This window comes from Podarcis liolepis (genome assembly GCF_965112155.1).
Source record: "Podarcis liolepis genome assembly, chromosome: Z".
NCBI lineage: Eukaryota > Metazoa > Chordata > Lepidosauria > Squamata > Lacertidae > Podarcis > Podarcis liolepis.
The window spans coordinates 35,086,135-35,099,145 of record NC_139570.1 but is presented as its reverse complement, the minus strand read 5'-3'; the positions used below and the strand labels follow the sequence as shown (position 1 = coordinate 35,099,145).

The following is a 13,011-nucleotide window of genomic DNA, read 5'->3' as shown; positions in this document are numbered from 1 at the left end:
AAAACATCAAAATCATAACTGAAAGCCCATTTCAAGCATTCCAAAGATAATTAGTGAAAAGAGATTAAAACACATAGCTTTCTACATAAGCTTGCTTAAACAAAACATTTTTTTGAAAAGGGTACAGCAATGCCTGATGTCAAGAGACAGGGAATTCCTTGCTCAAACCTTATTCCCTCCCATTATTACTATTATTGTTATTGTTATTTACATTTGTATCCCACCTTTCCTCCAAGCAGCTCAAGGTGGCTTAGATAGTTTTCCTCCTCCCCATTTAATCCCCACAATGACCCTGTGAGATATGTTAGACTGAGAGGTCACACCCAGCTGGCCCAAACTTCATGGCCTAGTAGACGGGATTCGAACCCTGATCTCCCAGGTTCTAGTCTGGCCACTCTAACCGCTATGCAATACTGCCTTTCCCTTAACAGAGTAAAAGAAGATTTGAAAGGGACTGCAAAGAAGCGGACAGGGCACAGCAGTATTTCGAAAAGATGGACGCCGATATCAATGTAACAAAAGCAGACGTCGAAAAGGTAAACAAAAAAAAATGGAGGCAGGAGATTTGGGAACTTTCTGTGAAGAGGGATTACATGTTATAAACTACTTGGGAGTCGTAGTTCTGTGAGGGAAATAGGGGTGCCTCCTATCAACTATCTGCGCCCAGGATTCTTTGGGGGAAGCCATGACTGTTGAAAGTTGTATGATACTGCTTTAAATTGGAATCATGACAACTGTTAGTATATTTTATTGATTGATTGAGCTCAATGTGACGTAAATGCTCTCCCCCTTCTTAATTGATTCCCACAACAACCCTATAAGGTAGGTCAGGCTGAGAGGCAGTGACTGTCCCAGGGTCACTCAGTAAGCTGAACCCTGGTCTCTCCCAACCACTACACCATACTGTCTGTCAGAACAGAGGTCTTAGCTATCATCTCACTGTCCTCACAGAGACAGAAGTTGCCCCAGTGCTGTTTTAAAAGAAAGTCACACACAAGCTTCATACCTAACTGAGCTCCCAAACGGACTAAGCACTTGCAAAACAGATAACTTCCAGTATGTGTTGGTTACTGCTGATTTTGAGAAAGCCAGGTCCGTTTCTGGTGATTGCATCCATAGCGCTCCTCTGGGAATTTCGATATTTCAGACATGGCTTGCTAAAAATAGCCAGGGTGCTCTTCTCAGCTAGAAATAAACTGCAACAAGGGCTAATCTCCATAACTTTTCTGGAGGAGCAAATTCCAGAAGGCATGTAGCTGCATTTGTCCCCCTATTAGGAAAGCTTGCAGCATTTGGGACTTATTCATGCAGCAATTAATTAAACTGTGAAGCCTGCTGCCACAGGAGCAAGCATTACTGCCACAGGAGGCAGTAATGGGCACAACTTAGATGGCTTTAAAAGGGGTTGGGCAACCTCATGGAGGAGAGGGCTGTCGATGGACAACCTCCATGGTCAAAGCGGGTGGTCCAAAGCATGGTCAAAGCCTATGACAGTGTTTCCCAACCTTTTTTGGGCAAAGGCACACTTGTTTGATGAAAAAAACCTCGAGGCACACCACCATTACAGCCCCGTGACGTCAGCGCGCAGCGTCACGCTGGGAGGGACACACGAAAGTGTAAGTTTCAATTTTTTTCCCTCCCCCTTGCCGGGGAACCTCCAAGCTTTGGGGGTGGGGGGGAGGAGGGAGCAAAGCGAGGCAGGAAGGAGAGCACGGCTTGGCTGGGTGAGCTTTGGCAGGGGCAGGGAATGAGAGCTGCGAGGCGGGTGCTGCGGACGGAGGCGCTGCCTGCCGAGCTCGCAGGCAGGCAGGCAGGCAGACGGCGAGAGCCCCACGCTAGGCGGCCTCTCCTCGCCGCCGCCGCCCCGCCTCTCGCCGCCCGACTCGCCCGCCTCCCTCCAGGCAACATCTCGCAGCACACCAGGCAACATCTCGCGGCACACTAGTGTGCCGCGGAACAGTGGTTGGGAAACACTGGCCTATGTTTTTGTTCAAATTATTCAGAACCATGAGGACTAGGTTACTAATTTTAGGCTGTACCTCAAGAGTAAAGGGTCTGCTTTGCAAGAAGGAAGTCCCAGGTTCAATCCCTGGTAGCATCTCCAGGTAGGGCTGCCCTTCTTGCTGAGGTAGACTGCCTCTGGACATGAATACCACTTTAGCTAATGGGGCCTCCTGCTGCCGCTGCGCCGCCAGAGCACAATTTCTGTTCTCATCCTGAAGCAAAGTTCTTATCCCGAGGTAGTATTTCTGGGTTAGCGGAGTTTGTAACCTGAAGCGTCTGTAACCTGAAGCGTCTGTAACCCAAGGTACCACTGTATTGTGGTTCAATGACCTTCACTAAGGCCCACATTACTTCCCACTGACCATGGAATTTTGACCCCAAAATGGCCAAAAAGAAATATGGAAAACCCTCTGCAAAAGGCAAACAGGGAGGGGGGAAATGCTCTCTCCTCTGTCTGACCTCCCCACCCCCAGTGGTATCTGGTGAAACAGCTGCCACAAACCAGCAAAACATGAAAAAGTAAGGCTTGTTTAAGGCTGCTTATTAGTTTACAGTACTACATGCAGGTCTGCCTGTTTGGATATCTGAATCTGCGATCTATAGGGAGGTTTGGGTACTAATTCCTTGTGTTTGGATATGTGAATTTTCATATAACAAGTGTTTGGATAGCGAGAGCTGCCTGTACATCCCAATATGGACATGTCTTTCCCTTTGTTAAATTCTTGGCTTGCTGGGGATCCAGCAACTAGATACAAACCAGTCTCCTCCTATCTCACTGCATTTCTTTGAAATGCAAAGCGGGGGGGGGGGGCACTTTTGCTCCCCACACCCTAAATGTAAGCCTGTGCTGTTCGCTGCCAGCTTTAAACTTGCCAGAATCTCTCCCACCCCCAAATACAAAGCTGGACCACAGCAGATTGTCATTCCAAGGAGCATCACAGCTATCAAAACAGTGGCCTGTGTTTTGGCATTTAATTTTGTCAGAAATTATAAATAATGCCAAAGAAACAATTGCTCGTTGTCCAAAATTTCACTGAATATTTTCTAAGATACCAATGAATTGGTCTTATGTATCATCTTGGCAGCTCAAATAGTAATAGCAACTGAATGGAAAACAGCCCAAAACCTTACACTGTGTGCTTGGTGCCACTCAATCTGGAATGTAGCTATAATGGAGAAAACTCTGCGTATTTTGAGATTTTGACAAGGACTAGAACCTCCAGGTGCTTTCTACAGGATTTGACATTCCTTTACAACATAGACAACAGAGCCATTATTTTCCAAGACAGCCCTCATCAGAAGCCAGGCAAATCTGGAACTAGACTTTCATAATATTTTGTTAAGGTTTTTTGCATAATACAATAAAAAACAAACTAAATGAAAACAAAAACTGAAAAAAGAAAGGAAAATGCGGAGTCCTCTCTCAAAGGTAGCTCTGACCCCTTGTCACCCACAGAAAGAGGTGGACCTTCCCATATCTCACCTGGGAACTCCCCTTTCTTCTCCCAGCCAGTCATCACCTTCATGTGTGTATAATCCCAATAATGGCCCAAAGCAGAGGAAACCAAGGAAAATAAAAGAGAAGCAGGAAGATAAAAATCTGGAACTTAACTTGATAATTTGATAACGCTGGTGTTCTTTACCTAGACTGTACTCACTCCGCAAGCCTATATTATAGGTTTTTCCATCTTTTAATTAGCATTAAAAAATAAGCACTCTACTTCATTTGAGGTTTCTAAGCAGAGGACTGGGTGGTCACTTGCCATGGATTCTTTAGCTGTGATTCCTTTGTTGTACTAGATAACCCTTGGGCATCCCTTCCAACTCTGCAGTTCTATGATTCTGTGATTTATTTGCTGTTATAACTCTTCTCTGTGTCCTATGTACAGTATAAAATGAAATAAAAATTTTGTGTGTGTGTGTGTGTGTGTGTGTGTGTGTGTATCACTGGGGTTCTCCAGGCTTGTGCAACTAGCCATGCTAGTAGCCACTTCTGAATGATGGGCCAATAAAATAGGAACTACACACAGAGAGAGCTGTATTTGCCTGCCTCCCTTTGGGTGCTTTGCCGTAAGCATGTGATGTGGGGCTCATCCTTACATAATTTGCAAGTGCAGAATAGGACATTGTTTAATCAAGGGACTGCTGTGATAGTTTGGGGGAAGAGGGGGAGGCAAGCAGGAGGAGGGAAGCTTGGAGGGGGTAGTTTAGCAATAACCCAGAAGCCACTGAGCCTCCAGAGGATGATGCAACAGAATCATTCTCTCTCTCTCTCTCTCTCTCTCTCTCTCTCTCTCTCTCTCTCGTGTTTATTTAGGAAGTTTTTAGACAGTTGGGAAAAAAGTAGTTCCTTTTTTCTTTTTTCTTTTTTGGAAGCTGCCCTGAACAGATTCAGACTGTTGGTTCATCTAGCTCAGTATTCTCTACACTGACGGGCAGCAACTGTCCAGGGTTTCAGGCAGGGGACATTCTCATCTCTCCTGGGACCGTCTGCATGCAAAGGAGATGCTCTGCCATTGCCCTATAGTGCTGGAAGGTTCTAGTCCTCATGGTTCTAAAATAATTTTGTTGTCGTTTAGTCGTGTCTAACTCTTCATGACCACATGGACCAGAGCACGCCAGGCACTCCTGTCTTCCACTGCCTCCCGCAGTTTGATCAAGCTCATGCTGGTAGCTTTGAGAACACTGTCCAACCATCTCGTCCTCTGTCGTCCCCTTCTCCTTGTGCCCTCCATCTTTCCCAACATCAGGGTCTTTTCCAGGGAGTCTTCTCTTCTCATGAGGTGGCCAAAGTATTGGAGCCTCAGCTTCACGATTTTTCCTACCAGTGAGCACTCCGGGCTGATTTCCTTAAGAATGGATAGGTTTGATCTTCTTGCAGTCCATGGGACTCTCAAGAGTCTCCTACAGCACCATAATTCAAAAGCATCAATTCTTCGGTGATCAGCCTTCTTTATGGTGTCTAGCTCAGTACAGATTTTATTTGCTTGGCTCTCTCACCCTCCACATTCCCAAATTCTTCCTGGCCCTGAGACCAGATCTCTTGCTGGCTTGATTCAGAGACGGCTGCTGTTTTTCTCCACCGGCTTGATGACCTACTTTGCGTATTGTCTGAGCCCATTTTTGGAAGTGACACCCTAGCTTGCTTCTCCATGTGTCTGATTACTTTATTAGAGCGTATATTGTTCCCTTAGGTGTGCAGACACATATTTCTTTGCATCTCTGGGGAGCGCCAACATTGTCCAAAAGTGATGTGTTTGTTTGAATTATATATTTGTTTCTTCTTTTTTGCTTAATTAAGAGCTGTGAGTCATTCCACCTGCCCGAGTGGGTGAATTAAGCGGGGGCGGGGCAAGTTTTTCCTGTGTACATCATCACTCAGTTCATAGTTATAAACTATGGAACTCACTCCTGCCAACCAAGATGGCTTTAAAAGAGCATTGGACAAATTCATGGAGGAAGATAAGACTGTCAGTAGCTGCTAGCCCTGATGGCTATGCTTTACACAGTTGAAGGCAGTATAATTAATTAATTAATTAATTTAATTAATTAATTAATTGTGTAAACTGCCCTTCACCCAAATATCACAGGGCAGTTCAATAAAAACAAGAACTGTGACAGAAACAAACCAATAACCCTCCTCCCGCAAATATATTTAAATGTTAATCAGCATTCCCCAAACAGGGAGCCACCACAGAAAAGGCCTATTCTCGTGTTGCTTCCCTTCATATATCACATGGAGGAGGCACATGCAGAAGGGCCTCAGATGTTGAACAAAGAGTCGGAATGGTTTACATGGGGAGAGGTGGTCCTTGAGGTATTGCGGTCCTGAACTATTTAAGGCTTTATAGGTCAAAACCAGCACTTTGAATTGGACTCAGAAACTAATTGGCAGTCAGGGCAGTTGGGCAAGGATCGGTATCATATACTCAAGCTGTCTTGGCCCAGCGAGCAACCTGACCACCAAATTCTGCACCAGCTAAAGTTTCCCAGCCTCCTTCAGAGGCAGTCCTAAGTATAGCGTGTTGCAATGAATGCTCCTGAGTTGCTTATTTCCCAATGATGCCTCTGATCACCAGGTGCTGGAAGCCAGTGGCAGGCAAATTCTCTTTCCAGTTTTGCCCTTCCTCTGAGTTCTCCAAGGGTATCTGGCTAGACATTGACAGGAGACAGATGGGGGAAGTAGAAGAAGGTTTGATCTAACCCAGTATTTAAATTTGCATTTACAGATGAATCTTAACAAAATCACTGTCTCCAAAACAGTAAACCCTGCCTGCAGGTGTCTGGGAATGAACCTGGGACCTTCTGCATGCAAAGCAGATGCTCTGACCCTGAGCTGTCAGCGGGGAGCACACAGCTTCCAAATTGCTGGGGCTGGTGCTTCTCAGGAATCTGCACAGCCCACTTCCTGGCCTTTACGATGATGGGTGTCTTGGGAAACGTTCCCATCCACCTTAACGCCTCCCTCCCCCCCCCCCTCACATCTGCACTTGGTAAAGTTGAAAGTGCAAACATTTAACTCCAAGACTTTTGCTTCCTAAACTCTGCTGGAGCGGCAAAAGCTGGCTGGCGGCAGTTTGGGGATATGAGCCTCTCAGCCGTTCTCCTTTTCAAGACCACAGGTTTCTGTTTTGCGTTTCAATTCTTTGCCCATTTTGGGGAAACAGCCTCTCTCTCTCCGGCTCATGAGACTCTCAGAACCTGCCCCCATTTATCTTCCCTTTTTTTCCCCTTCGTCACTAGCTCAAAAGCTGCTCCTGAGCTTTGGATATCCTTATTGGGTCACTCGGTTCTTGGAAGTTTTTGGAAAGCTGGGGGGTGGAAAGGAAATCTTCTTGCAGGAAGCTGCCTTGAACTGAGTCGGACCATTGGTCCATTTAGCTCAGTATTGTCTGCACTGACTGGCAGCAGCTCTCCAGGGTTTCAGGCAGGAGACCTTCCCAGCCGTTGGGGGTTGAACCCAGGGCCTGATGCATGCAAAACAGGTGCTCTGAGCTACGGCTTTTCCCCTGAATGAAGATCTCTGTGCCCCACCTTGAGCTCTTTGGAGGAGAGGTGGCGCAAATGGGAGTTAATAAATAAAGCCAAGTCTCTGCTTGCACTGACATTTTAAAAGGGGTGCACTTAGAAACACAAAGCAGAGTTTGCAATTGAACAGCGAGAAGAACAAGACGGTATTATAGGAAAGGATGGTTCCTAACAGGAGTTATAGGAAAGGGTGGCTGTTTTTTCTCTCATCAAGCCTCAGTTGGTTAGAGCATGGTGTTGATAATGCCAAGATTGTAGGTTTGATTCCTGCAATGCAGGGAGTTGGACTAGATGATCCTCAATGTCCTTTCCAACGCTATGATTCTTTGATCACAATCTATGATCACATAGGGAGAGGCTGTAGCTCAGGGGCTGAGCCTCTGCTCTGCATGCAGAAGGTCCAAGTTTAAATCTGCAGCCCTGAAGAACCACTGCCAGCCAGCCTAAACAATCTTGAGTTAGATGAACCAATGGTCTGACTTGGTATTTGGCAGCTTTTTATTTATATCATTAGAAGCCAGCAGCAGTTCTGGGAGCTCCTGACCAGGCATTTAGTGGGTGAGTTTGAGGGGAGGCTCAGAGTGTTTTTCCTCTATTCCAGGGGTCAGCAGACTTTTTCAGCAGGGGGCCAGTCCACTGTCCCTCAGACCTTGTGGGGGCCAGACTATATTTGGGGGAGGGAATGAATGAATTCCTATGCCTCACAAATAACCCAGAGATGCATTTTAAATAAAAGCACACATTCTACTCATGTAAAAACACCAGGCAGGCCCCACAAATAACCCAGAAATGCATTTTAAATAAAAGGACACATTCTACTCATTTGAAAACACGCTGATTCCCAGACCGTCCATGGGTCGGATTGAGAAGGCGATTGGGCAGCATGCGGCCCCTGGCCCTTAGTTTGCCTACCCGTGTCTAATCAGACAACAAATATTGAAACTAAACATCAGGAATAACTTTGTGACGTTCAAAAGTGCCGTTCAAAAGTGGAATGGACTACCTTAGAAGGTGGTGGACTCTCCTTCTTTGGAGGTTTTTAAGCAGGGGTTGATCTGTCATGGAAGTTTTGGTTGAGATTCTTGCACTGCAAGGGTTTGGATTAGATGACCCTTGGTGTCCCAACTCTACGACCATGTGATTCCACTCTGAAACTCAGGCTAAATAGCCTTTCCCTTTTTATGCCCCCCTGACTTTACTGACCTGAAAGACATTAAATTGGACTGTTCCCCCCTCCCCTTTTTTTGTTTCAACACCTTTAAAATGGATCCAAGTCCAGCTAAATGTCAGTTTGGCGCTTTCTTCTTGCACTCCCTTTAACAGCAAACTCAAGTTGTGAGGTGCCAACGGAAATAGAGGCAAAACACGATTGGCAAATAAATTTTGGGGTGGAGGGAAGTGTTGTCAGCAGGTTCAGGGAAACAAAAGTCTTTACGGAGGAGGAGCACCAAAATTCTCCTCCATGGATTTTGATGGTGAAAAGGTCAAATGCAGTGGGAATGTAAGGAACTGCCTTATACTTGTCTGTCTCTAGCTTAGTATTCTCCACACTGTCTGGCAGCAGCTCCCCAGGGTTTCAAGCAGGAGCAATGAGTCACACAGAGCAGCAACAGGGCTGCCTCCCCCTCCCCACCCCTTGCTGGTATTTCTTCAGCATCAATTGAAGCGCAGAGGCAGAGGCTGTGCGGAAAAGACAAGGAAGGCCCGGGGCAGGTCCGATACAGAGAGGCAGCAGGGAACCTCTTCTCTCTGGCTGGTATTTCTGCAATATCAGGAAGCATCTGAATGATCAAAGAATCACATCCTCTGAAGCCCAGAGACAGAGGCTGTGTGAGAAAGGCACAGAAGGTACAGGGCAGGGTCCCACACAAGAGGCAACAGAGAGTGCCTCCTCTGCAGGAAGGCTCCCACTGGGTCAATCCATTCCATGTGATTCAAATGGCTGCTGTCAGCCCGTCCAGAAAATCTTTGCACAAATATTTTCCCCTATCAATCCCTTTTGTTTTAGCATTACCCGAACTCCTGCCTTGGCTAGGATTTTTACACCCTGGAGCCTCCTGTCTTTCTTTTTGTGCAACCTACTTAATGTTTCTCCCCAGCTCTTCTCCCATCTGTTTCATTTTGGCTCTCTTTCCCTGCTCGCCGCCGGCATCTGAGCTGGGTTTTTCTCCTCCCGCCTGTGGCCCAGATGCCCTCTCTTCCTGTCTCTGCCACAGAGGCCTTTCACCAGAGCCAAAAACGCGTGAGGATAAAGGTGAAGCGAGTGGCTCTGAGCGCCTACAGAATTATCAGTTGGAGGCTGCTCCATCGGAGCATGTTGTGCACTGCCCCCCCCCCACACTCTGCCCTCAGCCAGCCCTTATCTACTTGTCTTCTTACAACCACTTAGATACAGCCTTTCTCAACCTGTGGTCCCCCAGATGTTTTTGGACTACAACTCCCATCACCCCTAGCTGGCAAGGCCAGAGCACAGGGATGATGGGAGTTGTAGTCCAACAACATCTGGGGACCCATAGGTTGAGAACCACTGGCTTAGAAGGTGACTCTGCCTGCCATTGGCTCTGGCGCCACCTACTGGTGGCCTCCTTGCTTTCTGCACCACCAGCCCCAAGGAGGCTAAAAGTGAGGAGGACACCTCTGAGCGTATGTGTAATTATTAGCATCAGCTAGAGTCTAGGTCCAATAGGGCAGTAGCTGGCTGCAGATTGTAACAGAGACATTTTGCAGTGGCTGGGTTGCCCTCCTCCTTTTCTCTCTCCCAGTTAACCTCCTTCTCTAGGCCCTTCCCCTGTGACATCCCCAGAGGGCTCCCCTAGGTCTCAGGTTTGGCCCTGAAATCTCAGTGCTCCTGACCTGGCAACCCTATGCCCCACCACCCTCAGCCGACCCCCACCTGCCTGCTTTCTTACTTACAACCAAACAGATACATTAGTACCTAGGGTTACAGACGCTTCAGGTTACAGACTCTGCCAACCCAGAAATAATACCTCAGGTTAAGAACTTTACCTCATGATGAGAACAGAAAGCGTGTGGCGGGGGGTGGGAGGCCCCATTAGCTAAAATGGTACCTCAGGTAAAGAACAGTTTCAGGTTAAGAACAGACCTCCAGAACGAATTAAGTTCTTAACCGGAGGTACCACTGTAGCGGCTTTGCCTGTCATTGGCTATGGCTCCACCTACTGGAGGTCTTCCTGCCTTCTGCCCCACCAGCCCAATGAGAGCCAGCCAGTGTTGATAATTATAGTCAACTACCATTTTGCGTGGGGGTTCCATTCCCCTGCCCCTGTGTGTCGACAGTGCATATAAGCGCGCCCCGTTCTCTCCACCCCCATTCCTCCCTTTTCGTGATATGTTGAGTGACGTTTTGAGTCACTTCCGGGTGTAGCACACATGTATGATTGTGCATCTTTTGGACACATATTAATCGGTCTTTGTATTAGATTAATTATCTGGTTGCTACAGTGCTTGTTGTTTGTTTAACCCACCTTTTTCTCCAGGGAGCTCAAGGTGGCATACGTTGTTCTCACTCTGCTAGAAAGGGGTGTGTGTGTGAATGTGTTCAAATGAACCTACAGTATAGAGGTAAAATTTGCATCCATTGCTCTACCCACTCTTCCTTCTGGACCCACCCACCACCGGCATGTGGCCCCTGAGCGAGGCAGAGTGGGGGCGGTTGCCCAGAAGAGAATGAAAAAGGTTCTCCACCCGGGCTCTCAGGAGTGAGGCATCTCCAAGGCTTCTTAGCAGCAATTCAGAAATTTGATTTCCAAGCTCAAAGTTAGCTGGACTTTTCCTCCTCCCACTTCTCCAGCAAAAGACTGTGTTGTTGTACCTCAACCAAAAGGCAGCCTGCCAAAACTGTAGTTCCGCCTCCGAGTAGATAAACAAGACAGGGACCAGGAGAGGCAGACACACAGGGAGGCTTCAAAAATAAACTAATGATAAAAACAGGCAGGGAGTGGGGGGAAGGAGAGGGTTTCTCCACTCCCGCAGAATCACTCTCTCGGCATCTTTTCCTTTCAGCGTTTGCCCAAAGGTTCTTGGCCCAGCAGCAGAGCACCTGCCTTGCATGCAGAAGGCCCCAGGCTCAATCCCCAGCATCTCCCAAGTACTACTGGCTGAAACCCCTGGAGAACCATTGCCAGGCAGTGTAGATAACACTGAACCTGATGGACCTAAGGCAGTATAAGGCGGCTTCCAATGTTCTGTGCATATTATTGTAACAGTAATAAACAATAGGATAATGAAAATATTTCATATTAATAAAAATGCAATCAAATTGAACTGGTAATCTATAACAAGGACTAACAATAAAGGGGGACTCACTTTTTGCAGAAGGAATTCCATCACATACCAGCAAATTCAGGCTGCTCAATCAAAGCGGATTAGTTGGTTGCCTAAAAAAATGATTGTTTTATTTTATCTTTAACACTGTTTACAGGAGGCACATGGAACACAACTATGGCAATCCTCCAAAATGTGCACTGTATCTGGCGAGCATCATGCACTATTCCAGTGGTATGATACAGGATTAATTCCCCAGGTCACCCAAGTCTCTGAGACTTTTTTCTTTTTCTTTTTCCTCCAGGCACGGCAGCAAGCTCAGCTCCGCCATCAGATGGCTGAAGAGAGCAAAGCAGAATACTCCTCCACCTTACAGAGATTCAACCATGAGCAGCATGACCATTATCATACCCACATCCCTAACATCTTCCAGGTGAGAGCTCCTCTAGCGACCCACTTTCTCCATCTCTTAGGTTATGCCCACATTGTGCATTTAAAGCACACAGTTTTCCCCCGCCAAAAAAAATCCTGTTTTCCCGTCACAGAACAAACTACAGTTTCCAGGGGTAGCCATGTGTTTTAAGTGCAAGGTACAGATGGGAACTCAGTGACTTATACTTGGTTTTGCTCTGTAATTGTCTTCTGAGCCACCACCTCATCAGGGCAGTTTATATCTAAGATAATTTAAAACACACACACACACACACACACACACACACACTTTAAAGCAAGACTAAAACCTTAATGAGCAGACACTTATGGTAAAACCCGATTTATCCAGCTGGAAAAGCCTGCATTCAGCTGAGGCCTACTCAGAGTATACCCATTGAAGCAAGTGAACTGGAGCTAGCCATGCCCATTAGTTCCAGTGGGCTTACTCTAAGGAGAATCAACACTGGATCTGTCCCAGTGCAAATGGGCTAACCTAATTGAACGGATTGTCCTTGCAAGGGCTGATGGGAGTTGTAGTCCAACAATGGCCAACAGGCACCATGTTGGTTATCATTATATATTCAGTTCTGTATGTTGCTTTGGCTGCCACACCCCATGATATTGGCTGTCAGCTGTGGGGTGGGGCAGTGCTGGAATGGCGACACTCTGATTGTTCCGTGTCTACTGCTTTGAAACATCTAGCCAAGGCCACAGTGGCATGGATATCTGCTGCTGCCCTCCCCCCCGGGGGGGCATAGTGGCTCTTCCACTTGTCTAGGGCTCAAGTAGCCCCTTGGTGGTGGTGGAAGAGATTGCAGGGTGGTTGGATGAGCCCATAGCTATTGTTCAAGGGAGCTGGATGGTGACATCATCGTTTCTCGTTGCCACCTCTGTTCTGCAGCTGTAAGATGAGCAAAAGATTTTTGCATTGTTATGGGGTGGGCTGGTGTCAGCTGAAAACAGGAACAGCACCCCCACCCCAAAGCATGTGCTTGAATTTGATTTTGCAAGTCTCAGGCCTCAGTAATGTATGAACTGCATCAGATGCATTATACTTCAAGGCTGAACGTTCGCTGCTGATGGTTGTTTTTAATGTCACAGACTTAATTCTGTTTGTGGATGTCCCCTAATGGCCAGTCTGCAGTGCCTACCCTGGGAAATAGGCTTCTGGGCATGTGCAGAGAGGATGTCTTGCAATCACCTCAGGAGGTTGGACTGCCCAGCTGCCTTGGTTACAGCTGAAATGGGCAATTGTTTCCCCCA

General features: G+C 47.0%; 1 protein-coding gene across 15 annotated transcripts in view; it reads left to right on the top strand.

Moving 5' to 3' along the window:
* The window catches only part of FNBP1 (formin binding protein 1), a 122,185-nt gene that overhangs the window by 68,386 nt on the left and 40,788 nt on the right, over nucleotides 1-13,011 (top strand). For all 15 annotated transcript variants that reach the window (XR_014521373.1, XR_014521374.1, XR_014521375.1 and 12 more), the window contains exons 6-7: nucleotides 432-536; nucleotides 11,621-11,749. Coding sequence is in view for 6 of the 15 variants with exons in the window: in XM_083485132.1 (XP_083341258.1) it covers nucleotides 432-536; nucleotides 11,621-11,749 (234 nt within the window). In the remaining 9 variants the exon portion in view is untranslated. The remainder of the gene's footprint in view (nucleotides 1-431; nucleotides 537-11,620; nucleotides 11,750-13,011) is intronic.